Below are 25,015 nucleotides of genomic sequence, written 5' to 3' on the forward strand. Positions count from 1 at the left end.
GGTGACTGAATTATATTCAGATTAGCGCTAATTGTAGTGACAAAAATGGTAAGAATTGTATCGAGGTAAACACTCTTAAATGATTAGGAAGTCCTAGATAAAAATACTTCGGAGAAATTGGGTTAGAAGTGGTCTTAATGACCTGAGAGCGTGACCGCAGTGCCTAAGAGACAACTGCTTGAGGTCGGTCACACATGACCTTTTGTGGGTAGTTTTTGTGTTAGCTCCGTACTTGTTGGGACCTTGCCGCCACAGACGGATATCTGTGGGATAAGACGAGGTGTTCATTTTTAGGGTTGACCTTTTCTAACCCCACCCCTCCTTGTGGGAAGGCAGCATCGCTGTTATGCTGGTTGTTTGAAGGAAACACCTTACTGCTGTCACACCTCTGTACAGTCAGCAGTACGACTTCGCCTTCGGACCTTGGGTTTTCTGCGTTCGGTCTTACCGTTCTTCAACCGACCTGCCTGGCATGGTAGGACCTTGAGGAACGATTGTTCCAGCCAGCATAGCCTGATTGGATCATCACGATAGGCAAGCCCGACCACCACGTCAAGGTAGCAGCAACGGTGATAACCGAACCGAGCTATACTAGCTAGAACACTAGTTCCTTTAGGTCCTCACATACAAGTATGTAGTAAGATTAAAAGCAGAAAACTCATGATTCATAGGCAGTCATAACGCTAACAACTAGCATCCCAAGCGATGCTGTTTTCTAACAAACGAACGGCTAGAAAAGGTTGAGTCTTAAAATAATACACCTTGTTTTATCTCACGGATTCCACTGCTAACAGTAAGCCCTTCAATGTCCAGAGCTAACATATCGAAAACTAATCATAAAACGGTTATGTGTGACTGGCTCAGCAACCACCCTCCCAGGCCACCATAAAGATCACTCCTAACTGTTTCACTTTTACATCCTTTAGGAGAAATCGTCTTTTCACTGTGTTGCTGAGAGGGATGTAACTACCAGTCTCATACCTCTAACAGAGCTCAATATCACAATGAACACTTTAACCACTCATTTACTCATAAGCATAATATAAATGTGTAGAATAAGTGTGCTTCGGGTTTCAACCGGTTACATTTAGCATCGACACAGAAACTGAATGGTGCATAATGTGTAATAACAACAGGAAAACATGACACTTGGAAAATAAATGATACAGTTTATTTATATGATGAGAACTTTCTAGCTTTATTCGAACATCATCAACGATAAGTAATGAAAACCTCTCTACACCATTGTAGCCTATTTTGAATAACATTACCAACGGGTTCTAGTCATATTTGCTAGCCAGTTACCTACATCAGTCGATTTATAGTACACATATAGGCAAAAAAACATAGAAAGACCACAAATCTACTACAAAATGAAAAACTTACTCCATTCCCTGTGATGTTTGCTTAGCAATATCGACTAGTTCTGGAACATCAAAACGATGCTCTAACACATGAAGATGTTTATACAAACTGGAACCTTCACACCATTGAGTGATAATAGCTATACATGGTTTAGAGACACAACCCATAAATAAAAGAATATTTTCATGTCGTGTTTTTCTAAAATTAAAATTTTAAAGAAAAATACAAAATAAAATGAAGAAACAAAGAAATTTTTAAACAAAAAAATAACCAAAACCAGTGAATCGGTAATTGACATTACGGCGAGACTATAATTTATGGACGAGCCAATCAGAAGCGTTTGAGGGATTTCAAGGTCATGGCGCCGATTTCAGTACCTGGTGCTTATGTACGATCGGTTCACTGAGAATTTTAGAGAAGACTTGACAATTAAGTGGCTACAACAAATGAGACTTCTAAGAAGTTCCTGTATTTATAATTGCGGGTATTAAATGACTGGTAGACCTTGTGCAGACTACCGTGTTGTCCTTCGATGTAATATATGTTGAAGGAAGACGTTTGTTAGAATAGGAACCTTTATCGCTCGATCCAGATTGAGACTAAGACATATTATAATAATTGCTGCAATAATCGCAGATGTTACTGAAGCTTCGGTTGTTCAGTGGTATGAGTATTGTAGGGACATATTCATAATAAAAATGATAAACTTACACAACCGGAGTACACACAAACAATATTGAAGCTATTTGGTCGAGGCTGAGAGGGTTTTTGTGACTTTATCATGGCTCCAGAAACCAACTATTATGGAGCCATATGGATGAGTTCCTCTACCTTATGCATTACGATTTTGGAACCTTTGAACCCTTTTCTAACCTTGATAAGTTTTTGGACCATATAAAAGAAGTGTATCCACTTTAACTATTCGGTTTTGTATAATATATTTCTACTTTATGCTGACTGTTTACTGTTTGGCTAACATTTCTCAAGGTCATATTATATTCGTTCAAAGGTCGTCCATAAATTATAATCTCGCCGACATTACTTCTTAATCATTAGAGAAATTAATGATTTGTTACTAAGTCCACATACTATTTATCAACTTGAATTCATTGTCTGTCCTGACAAGCTGGACAAGTCATATACTATACTAAGGATATGTTATGTAATATATCTAGGATAATTTGACTGCCTATTATGGCATAAAGAGTTTTATCAGCTGTTAATAGTATGTACATCTTTCTAACTGGAAAATAATCTTCACCATGGACTGATACCAACAAAAAATGAATAATTTGGATTGAAAATTTATTTATTCATTTATTTAAACAAATAAATATTGGTAGAAAGGGGCACCAGATATATATTCGCCACACAAATCAAATGAGATTTGTGTGGGGGCTGTGATACTGCCCAGGTGCCCAAACTGAAGCAGGTGGTTTTCTTAGGGCACCACACCCAGAACCTTTTGACCTAAAGGTCTGATACACAAGGCAGTGGAGAATCGTAAGGAGATGCGGTCCCATGGAGGCCGGTGACCAACGATTAATTTATACGCCATCTGTTCCTTCAGGATACTGGAGCCCATGTGCACCATTGGTTTGGAATGAGGGTTTTCCAACACCCCTAGGTGGACTTTCCGGTCAAAGCGCCGGACATTCGCTTTTCGTCCTCTCAATTTCGTAAACGACACCCCCGCCACTGTGAGAAGGCAGTGAGTAGGACTTCTCTGGCAGAGGCTATATACGCGTGGTCATGTGAGAGCATTTGGAGAGTGAGGGTGGCCTCTCCCCACTCTCGGCCGTACCAGGGCATTTGGGGCGGATTGAAAATGACCACTCACACATGTCATCAGTTTACAATGAAACTTGATATTATTTAAGTGATTTTTTAAAAAATAATTACCTCAATACACTGACTTCATTTTTGAAAGCTTTCAATTGTTGTGGTGTAGGATCAACAACATTCAATTCTTTAATAGCAACATTTCCATGCCAATAACCTTTAAATACAGTACCAAATGATCCAGAACCAATTCTTGGACCTTTAGTAATTTCTTGTCCATTTATCTCCCATTCATCATTTGAACCACGTCTCTAGACATGGCAAATATAATTAAAATTTAAAAGTACGTAAATTTGTATCCACACGAAAACGATGAGTATAAGGCAAAAAAATCTAATAAATAAAAGAATATTAATGAGTAAAGTCAGTCAGTCAGTTAGTCCCAACGTCAAACCTGGTACGTGTGCACATTGGTTCAGGTAGCCATACCTCATTAGCACAGTCAGTCAGCTATAACGTAGGACCAGGCACATTTATGCATCGGTCCAAGTTGCCATACCTCGTTAGCACAACAAGATGAACACCGGATTCATAGAACTAGTTCATTTAGTGGTGGTAGTATATAAAAGATAGGTTGTATATAAGGATATAGTACAGGAAGAAAGACAGATATGAAGCAATTTTCATCTCAAGGTTTAAGGGAAGATAAAGAGTGTATACACATACGCCATTGTGATAGATTCTGAGCCATATCACCTAGAGTCTCTAACCATTGGTTACGATAGTCGCGCGGACCCCAACCAGGCAGTCTGCATCTGCCAACATGGCTCAGATTAGAAGTTAGTGACTTCGAGCTCTGATGCCACGTTTTGGTTTGACCGCCCATTAACACAGAGAGATGTCAGGTCAAATCCCAGAATAGTAGAGGTAGTAACAGTATCAATAGTAATAGAAAATTGTAGGCATTGAAGATAAGATTTAAAATACAAATTAGTAAAATATAAATAATAAAAAAGTTATGAGGAATTCAGAAGCTCAGAATTTGGGAGAAGATAAAGAATGGATGTGCCTGACCCATTGTAAATGATTATGAGCCATGTCATTCAAAGTCTCTAACTATTGGTTATGAAAATCACGTGAATGAAGTTAGATTGTTGTTTCAAAGGAGCAACAAACTAATTAACTAGTGATGAATTTAATATAAGATAGTTGGATATGATCGACAGATAGTCAATTATAAGCAAAGTAGAACCTGGTAAATAAGTGTATCGATTCACGTTGTCACATCATGTCAATACAGTGAGATGATATCATCAAGATAAATTCCAGAGTGGTAGAAGTACCAACCGCATTAATGCTAAAAGACCAGGCATAAACAATATGATATGAGGTAAAATAATGAACTTTCAAAAAGGAAAGTATAAGACAAAAAGGTGGATGGATATGCACAATTGCAACGGTCTTTCAGTCATGCCACTCAACGTCTTTAACCATTGGTTAAGATAATCGCGAGGAACCTAACCAGATAATCTGAACTTATCAGCATAACTCAGGCCTAAAGTTAAGGATTTTATGAACTGAAACCGTGTCTTGTATTAACTACACCTAGATTTCGACAGGAAACTCTAGATATGGAGTTAGCTGGAATTCATTAGGAAGATAAATTGTTTTGGAAATTTCAGAAACTTGATCTTAAAAACCTGTTAAATATAGGTACGAGTACTCAGCTTTGAGTCAAACTCTATCAAAACACATGTACAAGAAACAGCCAATATAAATATCCCTCTAAGTTGGAGTGGATAGTATAGTGTTTGGATCTTGTTAAAAGAAATCAAATACGTTAATTACTACACTGCACTGCTCTAGGAAGTTTGGTTCCTGAGACCATCGATGTGATACAAGTCTGGGGAAGGATGATGATGTTCTTGAGTAAAGAAGTTTGATTTCATTGATTCATGAACATTTGCAATGCTAGAGGTAGACGTAAAGCGTTATGGTAAATCGATTGATGAGGCAGTAAACTTTCGTCTATGGAGGTGGTTGCGACGTGTATTACATATGACTAACTACCACCTGCCTCAACATGCGATATTTACTGGTGTAGAAATAATTTAAAAGAAAGCTAGGGGTAGAGAAAAGATATGGCACTAGTCTAAGAAGTCACTAACGATTAGACTAAGCCGTGGAGATAGATGTAGACTATCTGGTTAGGATTGTACGATCGTCATATGTCATGGTTAGAGACTTTGAATGACATGACCCAGAATCACTTGCAGTGATGCAGGTGCCTTCACTCTGTCTTTTGTTACATTCTTATCTTTCAGATTACCTTATACATCTTTTTTATTTGACTAATCTATATTTTCTCGGAAAATATCTTTTCTGCCTGATCTTTTCTCACACTACTAATACTAATGCTACCTCTACTACCATCGGATGTGCCTTAATAATGCCATTTCGCTATGTTAATGTTGTTCGGCAACTAGAATCCATGTATATATGTGCTAGGTTCTACATTGTGCATGACTGACTACCAACTAACTCCCTCTAAAATCAATCAGTGATGCTAGTATAGGATTATAAAAACTCACATTGATTAACGAATCAATGGGCAAACTTAACATGTGGTATATTACATGAATGTTCATACATAACTATCATCAAAACTAATTTTTCTTGTAATTAATAAAGACTCAATCAAAACGCATCATCAATATGTGGTTTTCATCATGGACTGACTGGGCAGCATCATTGATGAACACGGTGGATCAGTTGCACATGTGAGGGCGAGGATCGGCAAAGCAAGAGCAGCATATTTACAACTGAAGAACATCTGGGACTCAAAACAATTGTCAACTGTGAGGATGGTCCACAGGTGTTAAGTCGGCTTCCAGAGAACTCTAACAGAGCCTCCAGAGGCTCATAAAGAGCCCCAATCAATCAGCGATTAATTAGAAGTTGTGTGAAGTTATGTTACTAAAATAACGAGATCCTGATTGGCTGATTAACACACTGCTACTATGTAAACTCAAGGTCTCTTAATTACTATAAAATCCCTGTATTTTCTGTACATGAATGAACCTTGCAGTAAAGTGTTTTCTCTCATACTCGAGTCTTCTCCCTGGTGTTCAAGTCGCTGAGTAGTTCTAGCCTGGGGTTATCAGAATAGCTTAGGATCTGAATATAGCGTTCAACTTACAGACGTATCACAACCAACAACAAGATCAGAATTTTCAATACAAATATCAAGACACTCCTACTGTATGGGGCGAAAACGCGGAGAACTACGAAAGCCATCATCCAGAAGATACAGACAGGTGTTTATTAACAGTTGTCTACGCAAGATACTTCGGATCCGTTGGCTAGACACTATCAGCAACAACCTACTGTAGGAGAGAACAAACCAGATTCCATCCACTGGAGGAGGAAATCAGGAAGAAGCGCTGGAAGTGGATTGGGCACACCTTGAGGAAAGCACCCAATCGCGTCACAAGACAAGCCCTCACATGGAATCCTGAAGGCCAAAGGAGAAGAGGAAGACCAAAGAACACATTACGTCGAGAAATAGAGACAGACATGAGAAGAATGAACAAAAAATGGATAGAAGGAAGGCCCAGGACATAGTGGGTTGGAGAATGCTGGTCGGCGGCCTATGCTCCATTGGGAGTAACAGGCGTAATTAAAAAATTAAGTAAATAAAAGTGACTTAAGCTAGACAGTCTTCGAAAATCAACGAGCTGTTCAATTTCAGCATGGACCATTCTTTACCAATATACAATGTTGTCAAATAATGAACCGAAATCTTGACACATCCTCCTTGACAGTAATATTTTTTTAGTGCACAAACAAAACTTCATTGATGTACATATACAGATATTAAAAAAAGAATAAAAAAAATTTACATTTTTTACTTTGATAGATTGTTTTGGATCACCGCCAGATCTTTGATTATATGGTATAGATGGATTTGATAAAAAACAACTATCACTGGGAATTGATGGACTTTCTGGTACTCCATTACCAGTTGTATAATTATAATCTATATAAAATAAATGATCAAAAATAAAATAGAAGCATACGATACCGACGATCTTGAGAGGCCTACAAGCCAATCAGGATTTAGGTATAAAAAATTGACGGTATGAAATAGAATTTCAGTGGAAGAATAGTTTTGATATGATTAATTAACCCTTAGATATTGAAATAACTCCGCCTGTAGCTCCTCCGGGAGCTACTGCCGGTCTCAAGCCCAGGTAAAGGAGGAGGGTTGGGCATGGGGTTAACAACCCTATCCCGTAGAAAACCAACTCGCTAAAAAAACGCCAACCAGAAAACATTATGCTGTTCGGCGGCCTATGCTCCATTGGGAGTAACAGGAGTAAGTAAGTAAGTAAGTAAGTAGATATTGAAATAATCATTATACTGAAAGAAAAAGGTGAGGTTTACATTTTAAGAGTTGAGCTAGTGTTGTAAGTTGAGTTTATAATCCTACAGGATTTTTGTCATTGACCTCTATATAAGCTATGGTGGATGTGGAGGCTTCGGTGAAGTAATAAGTGTTAGGCTGAAGTTATGAGTTGGAATTACGAATTAGGATCAGAGTTTGCATAACAAATTAACATCAGTTATAATGCCACGAAGCTTTACAGCATTTGTTTACGAACTTAATAAACGTAGGGTTGTTACTTAATGTGAGTAGCACGAGTACAATATTACTATCTAGTTAAATAAACACACTTAATGGTGAATTAAATTATATCAAGTACTTCAATATACAATCTGCATCAAGAGTAAGTATTTAGCTTAAGCACTATGTTATACTGACTGTTTGGTTACATGGTAAATATTTGTTTATCAACTTCAAGAGTCTTAGGAACAAGATATGTTGTCAGTTTTCACCTAATTAATAAGATGTTTGACTGCGCAAAAGTCCACGATGCACTATCTTAATCCTGACTAGTTCACTCAAGGTCGTCAATACAGCATAGTTTTAACGAAAATTATTTGCTTTGTTAACAGCGCAGAGACCTGATTAAAGCAGAGTTTCAAAGAGGATCATGTTGAATGACGCTGATTGATCCGATTAGTGTTAGTGAATAAATTGAAGACTCTGGAATTTTTCTATGTACAATTTATATAAACAGACAATTTTTACTGCATTCCCTTAGATTGATATTTGCTTCAGAATATATTTGGGTTTCAATTTAAGTGGTATTCTTATATAAGAACCAGTCGAGTGAAATAACGTGTCCACGAATACTATGCTGAAGATAAATGCTTTTTTCTTACCACTAAGAGTGGTCTTGACCTATTTAAGTCAATAAGGGCCATAACCTACGAAAGTCTTTACTATTTAGCTACTTCTCATTATAGTAAATGTTCCTCAACGGCTTAAAGACTGACAATTAAATATGAGAATTTAAAGCTATGTGTCACTGATTAGACATTAAATGAACCACAAATGAACCACAAAGACGATCATTGATGTTAAGCAGTAAGATCAGATACACACATATGAACAGTACAGAATCTGAAATCTGTCCATTTACATATCACAGAAAAACGGTAATTAATAATGAAAATGAGATCAGTGACAATCTGTTAACGAGGAAGTAAAAGTAAAAACATTTCGGAATAAAAAGAATTAATGAATAAATTTCTGTCATTGTAACAGATATTGAGGGTGAAGGGTGATGAGATTCACTGACACCAAGACCACCTTGAAAAGGGCTGACAGATGAAATCACAATCACCTACCTACCTACCTACCGATTTGCACCGACCGACCACTTCGGATTATAAATGGCTAAGGATGTTCATTGTTCTGTTGAAGTAGCAACCAGTTCATGCTTAATATTAATTACGCGCTTTTCTTATACTTCTTTTAAAGCGCTGAACACACACTATGATGAACTGAATTATCAATAATTAACAACCTCAGATCATCATACATTTAATGATCCAAGAAATAGTTAAGTGTATTATTATTGCAACGCTATGTGTAACTGATTCAATTACACATAGAATTTGCTTAATTTATTCCCAAAATCTATACTGCTAATGCCTATAAAATAATGACGCCTCAACGGATATTCAGTAGTGCTCGCAGAATGACAAGAAAGGTCTTTGACAAAACAGTTTCTAATGCTTTGAAAGAAGCCGATTACACAAGGACAATATTGATAATTAAATACTATTATTATTACCATAGAATACAAATAAAGAGGTTCATTGAAAGTGACAACTGATACGAATTAATCAAGAGACAAGAATAAAACGAGGGGCGGTTGGTAGTGTTATAACGAAAGAATATCCTGTTCAAGTGCGGTGATTTGCAACTGATCCGATGAATTGATGTGCAGACAAGGCCGAGTCACGACTAACCGCATAACCCAAATATTAACAAAAAGCCTACCCCCTCAAATTAATAAAGAATAAAAGACGATAACCAGCCAACAAAATGGCACACAAACGAAATATTTGACATGTAAACATGCATGATTAAAAGTCGGTGCACCACGAGAATGTTGTAAATTATTCACCAGGTAACTCAATCTAAACATGACTGTAAGAAATAATTTCTGCCCTTTACATTATTCAGCTATCCGAAAACAGTTTAATGTGGAGTGAGAAGACTGGTTTAAATAATAATTATGACAATAGCAATAATAATAACACGGTATGTAACTCTAGTAAAATTGTGTTAAAGTACCCCACTCCAGGTTTTCCAACACCAGCATGTGGATGCTCCTCATTATATGCTAATAAAAGACTCAAAAGCTAGATCAGTTGTCTACGCAAAATACTCAACATCCATTGGCCGGATACTATCAGCAATAGCCTTCTGTAGGAGAGGATAAACCAGCTTTCAGAAGAAGAGGAAATTAAGAAAAGACGTTGGAAGTAGATAGGACATACATTACAGAAATCACCGAACTGCATCACGAGACAAGCCCTAACCTGGAATTCTGAATGGAAACGGAAAAGAGGAAGGCCAAAAACACATTACACAGGGAACTAGAAGCAGATATGAAAAGGATGAATAACAATTGGAAAGAACTGGAAAGGAAGGCTCAGGACAGAGTTGGATGGAGAATGCTGGTGAGCGGCCTATGCTCCTCTACGAGGGGTAACAGGCGTAAGTAAGTAAGTAAAAGACTCAAATTGAGTTGGGAGGAGGGAGATTAGAATTTACTAACCAGAACACTTGATAGCTAGTTAAAACAAGCGTAGCGAAATAAACAATTGGCTTATCATTGTGATGAACCACAAATCGCAACTCTTCATAACAAATGATCATAAATGCAGAAAAATTTAATCTAAATGTTTCCTCAGAAACACTGCAGAGACTATTTCGTTTTGATTGATTATCACTGGGTCAATGTTAAGACTAGTGTGTCTTTTAATGCCAAAACAATATTATATATATAATGGTGTAGTAAACGAGAATATACTTACTGGTAACTGGATAGACGATGTGTAAAGGGGATCCTTGAATAATTTTATTTGCCTCTCGCTAAAAAATTGCATAAAGAAGTAGAGGGTATAAAACATAACACCATCAAGTGAATCTGAGGAACCGTGGGTTAAAATAAGAAAACTATTCATAACCATATCCCATGAACAAAAAGTTTGAACATCATGTATTACAACTAGACACACTTATATGAGCGCACATAAATAACTCAAGAAATGTAAAACGACTTTCCTAGTTGAGCAGAAATGTGCAAATCAATAACCTACTACCCAAACAAAGTGTTTGATAAACCGAATTGGAATAAAACAACCAAAAAAGGTAGCAACTACACAGTTGTATTAAATAAAACCAACACCGTGGTTCTGTGAAACCTACTGAATAATCCATTGAAGTACAAAATGACCGCACCCGACGCACGCCAAAATATGTAGTTGGTGATAGAGATAGTTTCGATACATGATCTGGGCACAAATTTTGGTTTAGTGAATATAATCTTTCAGGTAGTAGTAAGATTTTGTAATCTTGTGAGGTTGGCTCTTGTTTATTAGAAGAAAGATTATGTGTTTTACGTGAAACACTATAAAGACTGGTATTATCTGCCAATATTATATTTAGAGGATTCTCAGGAAAAGCTTCGTACAATGAGCACGATGTAGATAGTTGACTGGTTGTTGAAAATGTTTCTTTAGAAGTATTTTTTGTGGGAGGGAGAAGAGAATGAAGACCGATTGGTTGACAATTTTCATAGATATCGCCAGATGACTTACTACTACTTTTACTACTACAACTACTAACATGAAACTTTATAGTAGTGTCACATCCAATAGTTAGTAATTTACTATATGAATTATAAGGAACATGCAGATGACTCTTATAAGTTACAGAATTATGACCACGCTCATTAATACATGATGACATACTTTTAGGAAATATTATGCTACTGCCAGATTTCATAGATAACTCTCCATAAACTTTATCATTACAATTATACGTAGATATGTATTTTGCATCGACCGGCTTCATTCTTGTCACCGTCACCGTTGGACTATCATGACAAAATAAAAGCGAACTATTAGTATTTACCAGTCTGATATTATCAAGAGTACATTGTTTTAATGGATATGTTGGAGCAGATAAAGTGGATAGTTTTCTATCCGAATATTTACTATTGCAACGATTGTTATTATTATTATTATTATTACTTTCAAAGTTATCACCATTTACGCAGATGATAGGACAATGGGAATTTGAAGTGTCCAACTGTTTATCAATCATAGTATTCTTAAAATAAGATTTAGATGGATTACAACGACAGTAGTATTGATAATTGTTCCTGTGATTATTTGTATTAGCCCCAGTGCAAAATGAACATGAAAGTAATAAGTTGGAAAGTAAAGATTTTATACGCTTAGAATAGTTTGGTTTACACACAGGTGAAAATACATTATGAACATGTTTAGGATATAGTCGTCTACATTAAAAGATATAAAAAAATAAAGTGATGAGAGTAAAAATGTGCAGGAAAAACGATTGCGTCACACACACACACACAAGGAGAAATAGGGCCATATGTTACACATTATTGATAGTACAAAAACAAATCGCATACCCATATATGTATATACAGTAGTATCGGAACATCATATGAAAACAACAATTGGAGAAAAACAAAATGTAGTACAAAAAATATTAACATTCTGAACAAAATAAATCAAATAATGATTCCTCAATTTAAAAAAACGCAGCAACTAACTACCTTTCCAAGTGAACTAGGCGTAAATAAACTTCTTTGTTGATTTGGTGGAATTAAATTATTCGATACATTTGGTGTTGACGATGAACGTTCTCTACAGGTTAGTGATAAACATTGACGAGGAAAATGTCCACCTCCACTTCCGAAAGATGCTGGAAGATATTGACTATGTAATAGAAGATTATTACTATCGTAACCACCTCCCGTGGAATTAGTCAATACACGTACTGTTGTTAGATCTTCAGGATTAAAATGATAGAAATGTGTATAGCCTGGTGTTGCATTTGAAGAAACTAACCAATTTGATCCGTGTATAGATGAATTAGAAGTACCCAAAGAGCTATTTATAGAAGGAGAGGTTAATAAATAATTCCAGTATTGAAAAAGATAATAATCAAGTGACGAAAAAACCACGTTATTATTGGTAAGCAAAGATGGATAGTGGATAGCAGTGGAATCCAGAACGCGCGTTTCGTCTTGTTTTGGACTAGTCAGCTGGATGTACTTGCATCTCAGAGTTGATGTTCATTCTGGGACTCGAACCCAGTACCTTTCGCTTCAAACGCAATCACGTTATCCACTCGGCCACTGATTCCTGATAGCCACTTGCTTGTGCAAAAGGGTGAAGTTTGTTTGAATCTTCCCGAGTGGATAACGCGATTGCGTTTGAAGCGAAAGGTAACGGGTTCGAGTCCCAGAGTGAACATCAACTATGAAATGCAGGTACATCCAGCTGAAGAGTTCCAAATAGGACGAAACGCGCATCAAACGGGATTCCACTGCTAGCCACTATCCATCTTTGCTTACCATGCTTGTGAATTTAGGCTATATCGAGGCAATACGCACAGTATGCAGATATGTCAATAAGAGACTGACCAGTTGCAGTCCTAAAATACCACTGGGAAGATTCAAACAAAACAATATACGTTATTATTATTCCGCTTTACAGCAAAAAGTAAGGATACTTCCCTTAAAATTCCGACAATGAGAAAATTGATTGAAATGGAAGAAAGTGAAATCTGCCAATTTAATAATCAGGTCTGCCGTAAGTGTTTTACTATTGTTTGGATAAGTGTGAAATGGTGAGATAGTGTTTTTCGATTAGTCAGCATTTCAAGACCGATTGTGGAAAGCCAGCTTACATTCTGAATGTACAAATTACAAGTAAAATATACCTTGAATTTGACTGACTTCTAATTTTTAAAAGTCAAATATTTAGGATAAAGGATAAAGAACTATTAACAATAACTTACTTCCGACTGCTTAGTTGATCACCAACATAGAAAACATCATCATCTAAATTAGACAAACAATTCTTATCCACACGTGGAAGACAACGATTATGATAGGCGCAACCACAGGCTTTACATATAGCACCTTTAAATGTAAAGTTTTTTTTGTACATACTTATAAACAAATGAAGACAACTTACCATGGAATATAGATTTATGGCATAGATTACAATAGGCTTTTTCAAAAAATGTCTTCCTTTGAAAATGATGTTCCAAACGTTTAATGTTTCGTCGAGCAAAATCAACTATTAATTCTTCACCAATTAAAGCAATTTGTTCAGCGTCATCTTCCCATGAAACTGGTAGACTAGTTCAGTTTTATATTTGAATCCCGAAGAAAATTTCAGAAAAAAATATATATATAATAACAGTGAGAACTTAATGACAAGAGAAATACTTACATGTATAGTAATGGAAAAGTAAAATATATTCTGTAATATTATGCTTTGGGCCTGAAACAATATAACAAATGATGATCGAGTACTTTGATGAAGATTGTTTGTTCGACTACTACAACAAAATGTAGGCTACTGGATCCAAGAATTATCCATCAAATGTAATAAACAATCCCAGAGAAATATTGAACACTTTCAGCTACATACGACTACGTCTTGTAGAGTGAAGAAATGCACTCATCAAAGTATTTGGCGATGTAAACTCTACAGTAAAACAGGAGACGAGACAGTAGCAGAAATTATTTACAAAATACTTCAATTTTAGTATGTAAAAACTGATTTTGTCTGCTGTAACATGTAAAGTACACAGGGACACGGAATATTTTACTGTTTTCAAAAATTTTAAGCCAATGAGGAGATGGGCTAAATACATCTTAAACGACTTCTATGTTATTAGGCAGTGAGAAGATACCTAACCCTACGTACTTTTCAAACAGCACTATACAACTTGAAGAATACCGGACATGAGAATAGTTGGTAGAAAATGGTAGACAGTGAACACACGGTGATCATTAGATAAAAAAGTTCGAATGAAATCCAACTTAGCCCATACAATCCAATTTCTAATGCGTTTGTACTACATATTATTGTCACGATAGAATATGATGACACCTTTGTAGAATTTACACCCAGGATTTATTTTTAGCATAACTTGAGAAATCCTAGCGTATATAAGTATGTACTGATAAAAAAAAGTAACCAAGGTAAATAATTACCCTGTACGTGATCGATAAACAATTAACTGTTCTAAGTGTAGACCACGATGTGATAATTTCTTTTCTAAAGCATGTTTGATTTGTTGACCAGATTTAATTTCAACTAATGTAAATTGACTGTTTGGAAAATGTGCACGTAGACGTAACTTTGTTGTTGTTGGGTGAGTTAATTTAAACTCAGACGATGTATTATTAACACTTTGTAGAGTTCCTAAAGAAGATGAATTATCTAGTTGAATTGGTGAATTAGTTGACGATAATAACACAGATGGAAGTGATGGAGATTGAGATGACGCAACAATAGGTAATTTAGTTGACCCCAATGTCAAATTGATACTGTCATCTCCATTGTTATTATTACTAAGATTATTAACATTACTACCGTTAGTTGTACCATTACTACTGTTATTCAACACGGTTGTCACCATCATCGTATATTGATCAAGTTTCGATTTCCAATCTTCCAGTTCACAAGTATACCTATCTATAGCTGATTGAACAATATTAATATCGTTAGAAACTTCATCGTATTCTTTTGTAATTAAACCAGAGAAATCTTCGTGACGATTGATGAAATTCAATAGTTGGTAAGTTTTCAATTGTAAGGCTTGATTAACCAGAGTGAAATCTGCAATCTGTCGAAAGAAAAAACCGGGAAGAAGAGCATGACCTCTGACAAATGATAAAATAGGTCAGGATAAGACATCACTTTGTAAGGGGTCTGTCATTCAAGGAATTATCATTATCTGCGAACAACCTGAACATAATATAATACTTTCATTTTAAACAGTGAGAAGTTTGTAGTATATTTTACATTGTAACCCTCAGCCCCGTCATTTAATCGACTAAAATAATATTTGTAATCTCTGAGTTACCACTTTTTAACTGTGCAAATATCGTAACAAATTATATTTTTCATAAGATATAACCTGGTCAGTCAATTATATTGATCACCTAAATTACATGTTTTGTGATAATCTTACAACCTATCGTAAAGCTAAGTACTGGGAAATTTAGGTGGAATCACCATTGCTGTCCGTGTATTCTCCTCATTTATTCTTTGGAGGAAAGATAAGCAGATAACATGGATTTCATGGACAATATGTATGTATTGTACCATAAAAAATACATTTCATACGTTTATTTTGTGTATTGACAAGCTAGATGGATATAAGAGAGCAATATGTCGTATTTCAGTGTATTTTGTGTTTAGGATTCTTCATGTAATCAGTTAAATGACATTAAATAGGTTGGTTGTTATTATTATTGCAGCTAAACTAAAAGAGATATTAAACAGTTTAGATAAAATCAACAGATAAAATGATAGTTAGTTATGAAATGGTACTAACTTTGCTTTTTAAAGTGTCACATTTTTGTTGGAGAATAGGTATAATAGTTACTGCAGAGTCCACGGTCATTGTGCAGAATAATTATTTGTAATAATAAGCTTACAATAAACTGACTTGAATTTAGACAGAACAGGTAAAATAGTTGTTTTTATACGATAAAGTCTAAACAAATAGAAAAAAGGAGATACAGGATTTTAAAACTTATCAGCATTAACTCTAAAACGTCAATGTTCCATGTGTTCACAGTTAAATTCAATCAATAATGAATTTTTTAGGAAAGTGACCCATCAATATTATGCAAAAACAATACTTTCAATGAGTTTAATGATACAAGTTGTTTCACATTACAAATAGGGGAGAACTATGAGATGTAGGAGCAATAAACAACAATTACTGTGATAACAATAGTAAAGGAATAGTATACTAGGGATAGCATATTAGGCAAAAACAGTTTACCTACTTGAGCATTAAAGTCACCAGCCATTATTACATCGGAGCGCCTAGCTCTTCGGAGGTCGGAGAGCTTTCTGTAAAACTCATCGTTTACACCATCTGAGCTGCAGTCAGTGGAAGAGTAGACAAAGACGACGAAGAGACAACGACGAGTGTCCCTATCTTCCCGAGTCCTTACTGTCATGTTTAGTCGGACAGCGCACAAGCGACTGTCTACTGGTAGTTCTAGTTCTGCCCTAAGACTGAATGCCATACCTACGCCAGCGAGGCCACGGAGAGCATCATCAGGGCTTCGAAATACACGAAGCATGAATCGAGTTGGTTCTTTATTTTGACATGGTGCGGTCAAATGAATGACGCTATCCAGGTCCTGTATGAGCGTTTCGGAGGAGCAGCACACATCGATGGTGTTACTTATGACAGACCTGTAACCCTACTTATAGTCAACAAAAAACAGCACCACTTTAATATGACAGACATTTGCAGAAAGTAAACGTTATGAAGTAATGTGATTGATGAGTCGTCTCAGTAAGATGTACTAGGTTTTAAAACAGAAGTCTGACTTGAATATTGCGGCTTGCCATTCGTAATTCTGACATTACAATAATAAAATAGAGCTGTCCGAAACGCCGGCTTTGAGATGGTGTGTCAATTATAAACTATGGGTGCATCTTTTCTATTTGAACGCCATGATTAGAGTTGATCGAGTCAGGACAATGATCATTTACGGTCTTACATAAGCATACTATCCCAACGAACAAATCAAACAGGATAGTGGTTTAAATTCTAGGCCAAGTATGGAGCTTTTGGTAGGGTCTTCTCCATTTATGTCGCTTGCCATAAACAAAAGAGCCTACAAGTTAAAATGACCTGTTCATACCTAACAGCTATCCACATATCATTTCAATCATTCCATGGTATCTAACTTGAAGTCAAGATTAAAGTACTGAATATGTGACCCGTATTGTTTAATCCTTTTAGATCGACTCAAAAGCTATTTACATTAGTTGGCACACAACTCACCACAATACGTTATGTATTTTAGCCCCCAAAGCTTACTACTGATATTAAACGGTAAGATTCATCAGTTATGGGTGTAAAATAATCTTACTAAACACCAGAACTTTGATCAGATGTGCCTCCTAACATTTAACAACCCTAACTGAGAATCCGTTCCGTCTAATCCGAAATGTTAGCGACTGTTTTATAAACGATGTCCAATTTGTATGCGATCAAGCCCATGTCCATCTACTAACATTGTATGGACAGGTAAACCTTTATCTGAAAACTTAGTCTCCGAGACAAAACGTGAAGGTTAAGCTTGTTTGGTTCTTTAGGGGATTCTATGAGGCTAATGTTTAGGAGATGGTTGTGTTTCAGTAAGATTGTCAAAAAAGTCAGATGGTCTATTTTACATAATCCACCAAGTAGGAAACCGTATTTCGATTCGGATAAAATGGATTTACTGTAAAATAATTACTCTTTGCATGACCGCTTCTGTGTAGCGTGTAGGGCAACGTCGACCTCATCAGTGTAGATCACCAACGTAGATGATCTATGTCGAATGATTGGGGTCTACTCAAGTTAGACGGAAATGATGTGACGAATAAGCTAACTTTAAATTCACACATTATCGTCAGCACCTAACGTGGATTACCCTTTCGTCGTATCAAGGTACTGTGGCTGCTTTGAAGACAATATAACACAAAGGACGTTATTTCAGAAATATATTAGTAAGAGTACGTACAAGAAGGTACGCCCACCACCCCATGAGCCAGTCCATTGCCGGCGGTTACTTAGTGTGCGTTCGCTGTCCTTGACCCTAGTGAGAATCGATAAAATGTCAGTCATTCAGTGACCCAACTGCCTGATGATTTGGCTAGGCCTCGGAGACATTTCACTGGCCCCACAAGTACAAGAACTGTAGTGGCGTGCTTCGTTAATCGATCGTCTCGATAACCGTTATTATATCAATCTGAACGGTGTATAATATCAGAAGACAAAAGGAAGCGGCAACTACATTTTTATTGACAAATAACATAGGCTAGAAGGCAGTGAGCACATGAGCAAATGTTAGCGAGCGAAGTAAAGATGACATGCATGGGAGATGGCTGGTAAGCCAACTCGCTATGAGCAAGTATTAATCAACATTTATAGTCAGACAAAAATGAATGACAGACATGTGATAGGTAGGATAAGAAGTGTGCATACACATACTTAAATGGTTTGAGTAATTTTTTTCTGGTTAGCGTTTTTTTAGCGACTTGGTTTTCTACGGGATGGGGTCGCTAACCCCATGCCCAACCCTCCTCCTTTACCCGGGCTTGGGACCGGCAGTAACCCCCGGAGGAGCTACAGGCGGAGTTGTGCATACACATACGCTCATATAAAAAAATAGTCAAGGTCAATAAGCGAATAGTTAACAAGATCAAAATATGACTCAACTTTATAGGTGAATTGGCTTGTCCAGAAACTAGAATAAGCTATGTAGGTGTAATATAGTACACGACGTTACACTACTCCCCACAGAACATACGTCCGTAGTTGGAAACTTCCTCACTCTAACTCCCCTTACATAACAGTATAACCATCCTCTTTTGAAATTCGGGTGCACGGCAATTACTGGCTGAGAAACAGATGAAGAGGGTACCAGGAGTAAAGTGAACAAAGTCCTTTTATTACTTCGGGACTATGTATTGAACACTATGTGAGCCAGCTGGTCTGTGTGGATTGAGTACCTCAGAATCTACTTGATTCTGATTCTACTTGATCCTCGAAGCCTACAGAGCTTAGGTCAACCTTAGGAAAAGTGGGACAGAAGAAATTATAACAAACTGAGGGTAAGTGAGTTGGAATTCCTTAGCCTACAACCTTGTATTCTCACTGGCGAGTGACAGTCAGGGACGAAATGTCCTTCACAGTTCTTAAATGAAATGTTAACGATCGCACTTCTCAAGCCTTTGGCTAAATAAGTTTGAAAACAACTTTGAAACGCCTCTCAGAGTTGTTTTGCAGAGGAATAGACTAGCGGAGATAACGATCGTGTGCATACCTTAACAGAGCCCAGTAACGTGCCAGATTTTAGAAGTTAATCGCAGATTAATAGAATTTTCCACTGCTTTCTATGTGGTCTTGAGCTTACTCCATTTTTCTACCGTCTATTAGTCCATAATAAATGGTCAATTTGCACAGAGTTACCCTAACCTAAACGCCAAACGGGGTGGAAGAGATTTTCGTCAGATATCGTGGGCTTTAAATCTGAGATGCGTCACATATTCACTACTGTTTGTCAAAGAGTGGAATAAATTGATTTTCGTGAAAGTAAAAACATCAAGTTCGGCGAAAATTTTTTTTTCGACAAATTTTTCAACAAGTACGATCATCTATATATGAAACTGTTTAATTATTTATTCCGTGATGACGTGCAGACAAGCGTTAGCTGAGAACATCCTAATAATAAATATGCTACAGGTATTTGGAGTTTGACAACGCATTTATACTTAGCAACTTAATAATAAAAATATGCCAACACAGTGAAATCAAAAATCAGAAATGAAGTGATCTGAAGATATATTTGGAAGGCTATCGATATGTGGAGAAGCGTTTCACCCCAAGCTGGTTAGTAGTTGCGGGAGATGCGCCACTTTGTCTTGAAAGTCGTATTCATGTGAGTCTTGGGCAAGAACTATAGTGCATGTGAAGTAAATGTTGTGACGGGTCTATTGGACCTACCTTAAGTAGGTGACTAAGTAGTTGATATTGTGTCACTTTTTCCATTGGGCATGATATAACAGGGGTGACATTTATAGGTTTGTAGTTTTCGACTTTGCACTCCTTGAAGTACAGAGTATATTTGGCGCAGTGCAATGAATCCTTTCAATATGTAGTACATACGTATTAATTTTCGCAGACTAATAATAATAATTTATTCTCAAATAACAGTTTGTTACATGAAGCGTGACAGTTTACAGGCAAGATCAAATTGTTACAGAAGTGACAATTTTCGCCCTAGTAAATTACTAAGCTGGGTTGATATCTTATAAGATATGAATGTAGATGGTTTTACTAAGAAACGTACTGTCAATATCACAATCGGCAGGCATTATGGAGATTGCGTTGATACATGCAACTTATGGTCAAGAATAGATCCATGCGAAGTTGGAGGCTCCTAGAAACTTCATTCTTTTATCCCTTTGGGATATCTGAGGCAGGACGAAGTCACCCGTTCCATATCTTTTTTTGGTAGCGTATCTCAAGGGGGCTGAAGAAGGGTGTAAGTAAAAGAAAGGACGAGAAGCAGAGCAGACAATGTTCATGTAGGAATAGTTAAGGTATAACTACTTAGTCTATTGCTCTCTTATTAGGGCGCTTATTAGGCAAGAGCATTTTAACATGTTAAAGAAAATAAGTGCAAACGAAGTGTGAGTGGATAAGGAACTATATAAATGAAGGTGGTTCAGAAAGAAGCTGAAAGTATGAGATTATGTGCATACATAAAATATAGTGCCGAAAACAGTATTCTGATACAAATACCTGTCTTCCTTCTTTGACGAAGCTATTTGGGCCCATTTTTTGGTTTTAGAATTTATATTAGATTTTGAAATTTTTCCCAGTCAGCCTCTACGGTCTCTATATTGGAGACGAGTGTTTATTGACTTTAATTTGTTGTACTTGGCGAAAATCGGAAGAGTGTAGAGGACTATTTTATGATCGCTGTTGTGAGACTTTTCGCCAACCACCGCTGATGCTGTTGTGACGTTGTGAGAGAATATCAGGTCAAGAATGTGGTGATTTCATGTAGGCAGTTGTACATGCTGCTACCAACCGTGTATGTCTAAGGACCTGTGTATACTTCCGGAGCACAATGGGCCAGAATGTGTCTTCCAGTTGATGATCGGAAGATTGAAATCGCCACAAACAACTTTTTAGGCGAAATCAATGTAAAAAGTGATCGATAAACGAACCCATCAAAGATAACATGAAAGGCCTACCATCATATTGACTTTCTTTGACCTTGTGTGACTATGCCTTGTTTATTCACCAACCACAAATTTATGTTCATTATTAAACAATATTTGCTTTATTATTATTATTATTCTAAAACATCTTATGAGTACATAAGCGTTGTGAAGAAAGCATTTCGAGTTTCTTCAGAAATGCCATTAGACACAATCTTCAATAATGTTAGCATAACTTTTACCATATTTGAATTACCATATTTGTCGGCTCATTTTTCCTATCCTCTAATCACTGTTCGCTATGTTATTCATGTCGCTCCTTTTCGCTGTTTAACAGACTGTATTGTTTATTTTGTATACTAACGGTGTTAATTTAGGTTTAAGAAACAGACAAAGTTTATCATGCAGAATAGCTTGTTTGTTCTGACTTTGGCTACACTAAGACTCTCTGCTCGATAGTCTAGAGAATATTTTAGAATTACACTCGTAGGAAATTACTTCCTACAATATAAGGAGGCAGCCTTAGCAAATGACTCAATTATAGTAGTTTCAGTTGAAGCAGGAGTGTTAGGAGCTTGATATACATACATCCGATTAGTGTTTTACGTTCATGAGTGTGTGCAGTAAGCCACATCAAATCTGATAGTTTGCCGAGGATATCAACGCTATGGATTCCCGCTCTCATATTTTTTGATGTATATACAAGAAAATCACCACCCGTCTTAGTGACTTGATCACAGCGGATGGGCTCATGGGTGTCTATTTGAAGGTATGAGTCTGCGACATCGGAGGACAACCAACTTTCCGTTATCAAAACAAGTGAAGGGTTGTTTAAAAGCCACACGGTACGTATGTGAGCCATCTTATTATGTATAGATTAAGCATTGATTACCATGATTGTCATGTACGGTGTCTTTGTCTAGTAGAAGGGTGTGGTGTAAACCCAATGAATTACCTGGTTTGTCAAGAGGAGAAGAAGAATTAGGAGTACTGGCCCCATATTCATACTCGTTTGATTTATCACCATTATGGTTAATGGGAGAAAGGTAGTCGGATGGCAGTTTGACGAAAGAAGTATGTTTAGGAATGACAGGTAGAGTCGAGTAAGTTGAATGGATAGATAGTGTATTTGGAGTATGGTCAGGAAGTTCAGTCAAGGAGCTATTAAGACTAGGAACAGTTATCGGTGGAGAGAAAGATGTGTCACTCCACATAAGGTCGGAGTATGTAGAGGATGGTCTCAAAATAATGGGGTTGTTGCTCTTAACAGTTGGAGGGAGAGAAATAAAAATAGGTGAGGTGGTGTATGCGTCGGATTAAGGGGAACTAATGAGTTTTGTAGGTTAGCTTACCTTTATATCTAGAATCACTAGGTGGGTGCTCAAGTAGGCCAACGTTATAGCTTTCTTGTTTGCGGTGGGCAATTTTCGTCCTTTCATGAGTAGTTAGGGAGGTTGTATGTTACAGATGTAAAATGGGGGATTGCCTGATATGGTTGCTAAGAGGGGTGCTCGTGTTGTATATGGTTGTGTATTGCTCCCTGGAGCTTGCAAGGTTCACACTATGAGGCTCACTGGTGTTGCATCTAGGTGTGGTTTTAGTCGAGTGTATCCTCACGTTAGATTAATAATAATAATGGATGGGTACTGCTAGTCCACTGTGTTGGTTGTAAGGCATTCTATTTCTGTGAACTTGTGGATTTTGAAGGTTAAGGTTGAAGGAGTACTTGTGAGCTTCTACAGAGTGTTTAGTACTACTTGGCAGATGCCATAATCAGAGGTGGCGTCAAACTATAAGCCTATCAGTCAAGGAAAATAATACAAAGAATGAAACCAAACTGAAGATAAATATCAGCAAAAACATTGTCCTGGAGCAGAGAATAAACATCAAACACAAATTAGATGAGAAGGTAAACCTAGGGAGTAAGAGGAAGGAAAATACTGATATCATAAAGTATGTACAAACGAAGGATTTCTCCACATCCAAGCACATACCTACAAATATTTATAGTGTGTGATAACCAGACACACGATCACATAAATTTGTCCAAAGTTTTAGGAGAATAATTAGCAAATCCGATTGCGTATGTAGACGATGATTTGAAAATATTAGATCAACTTGTGTGTCCAAAATTTCTAATAAGATTACTTGAGCCACTACACAACTGATTTGCCATTATCAAACACATATCTAAATCAATCTGATCAAAATCCCATTCTATAATTGCTCTCAAGACATTATTATCGTATAGAATTTCATAACACGTTATTAATGAAAACCTCCATAAGCCATCTGAAATATAACTCTTTTCCAATTATACAATTTCTCAAAGCTCAAATCTAAATGGAGGAGTTAATGCTTTATTACGATGTTATTTAACTTTGAACTCGGGCAGATTAGAAGGGACGAATCATTAAGTCTACGAAACAGACAGTCAATCATATTATAAGTCACTCGAAAACTAGTTGATTACCCACTTAAGATATCATCAATCCGAAAATTGTAGGCGTTTTAGTTCACTGAGGTGAAAACTGAGCGATGTGAGAAAATACATGTGAGCCCTATATTGCTCTGATACCTTTGGTGTACATTTCCGGCCAGTATGATGATAAGACTCCTCATGAATTTTTTAGGTATTTTTGATAACAGTTCATTCTCATTCAATCCAAGAAATGATAAGATTACTCTGAAAGCCATCTCATGATAGGGCAAATATTTGCAAACCTTAAGTTCGAAAAAATATGAGGGACAATTTAAGCGATGAATATCCACACCTTAAAACATAAACTATTTAGAGGGGACTTTACTACGACTATTAAGATCCCAAACACTCATAAACGTTCTCTGAACCATCAGCCATAAAATGGATTTCAGGGGAAATACTAGTAAGTTCAGAGTTCGATATAGCAAGTTAGGCTGATGACAAATGTTTTTCTCTCTAAGACTAGTGACGTCTCAATTTATAATTTTCTTCTTAATGGTTGTTTATATCCCTAGTTCCCACTCAGAGGAAAAGAAAATTCTTTGTTATGAAGCAATAAAGCCTGTTGCATAAAAGAATCTTCTACTCAGTCCACAGTTCTTCAAACCATTTTATAGTAACATACTATCTGCATACCAGAACTAACGTACATTTTGTTTACAGTGAGATAAATGAATATCTCGACTCAGCACAGAAATCGAATTTTTTTAACAGTAATAAGAAACCAGTTGTTGCTGCTAATAATATGTAGTTTGTTTTATTACAGCATTTAACATCAACTTTTAAATGCTCCGCTTTCCAAATACCGATTTGGTTATCGCTTGGAAAGGAAACAGAAATGTCTTTATCATCAAAGAATGATTTTTTATTTTAGTACATATATCCTATTCCCAATCGCTTTTGCGAGAGGTAAATCATAAAACCGATAATCGT

The 25,015-nt window shown here is 36.6% G+C and overlaps 2 protein-coding genes and 1 non-coding gene across 3 annotated transcripts in view; 2 read left to right on the plus strand and 1 right to left on the minus strand.

Annotated features, from left to right (window-relative positions):
- Positions 1 to 1,382: 1,382 nt before the first annotated feature.
- Positions 1,383 to 16,258, minus strand: Smp_176990 (serine/threonine kinase; the record flags this gene model as incomplete). The annotated part of the gene is made up of 7 exons (XM_018799772.1): positions 1,383 to 1,563; positions 3,268 to 3,458; positions 7,059 to 7,248; positions 13,631 to 13,754; positions 13,810 to 13,976; positions 14,841 to 15,475; positions 16,190 to 16,258. 7 exons carry the CDS (start codon positions 16,256 to 16,258, stop codon positions 1,383 to 1,385), a joined length of 1,557 nt encoding a protein of 518 aa, XP_018651528.1.
- Positions 13,013 to 13,083, plus strand: Smp_tRNA_00778_Pseudo_CGA.1.1. Its single transcript has one exon. It is a non-coding gene (tRNA).
- Positions 16,259 to 24,939: 8,681 nt separating the features above from the next.
- Positions 24,940 to 25,015, plus strand: part of Smp_177000 (hypothetical protein) — a gene marked incomplete at both ends in the record, with an annotated part of 71,028 nt that continues 70,952 nt past the window's right edge. The window contains one exon of the mRNA XM_018799773.1: positions 24,940 to 24,991. Within this exon, the coding sequence (XP_018651529.1) occupies positions 24,940 to 24,991 (52 nt within the window). The remainder of the gene's footprint in view (positions 24,992 to 25,015) is intronic.

Source organism: Schistosoma mansoni, chromosome 3 (genome assembly GCF_000237925.1).
Source record: "Schistosoma mansoni strain Puerto Rico chromosome 3, complete genome".
NCBI classification, from domain to species: Eukaryota; Metazoa; Platyhelminthes; class Trematoda; order Strigeidida; family Schistosomatidae; genus Schistosoma; species Schistosoma mansoni.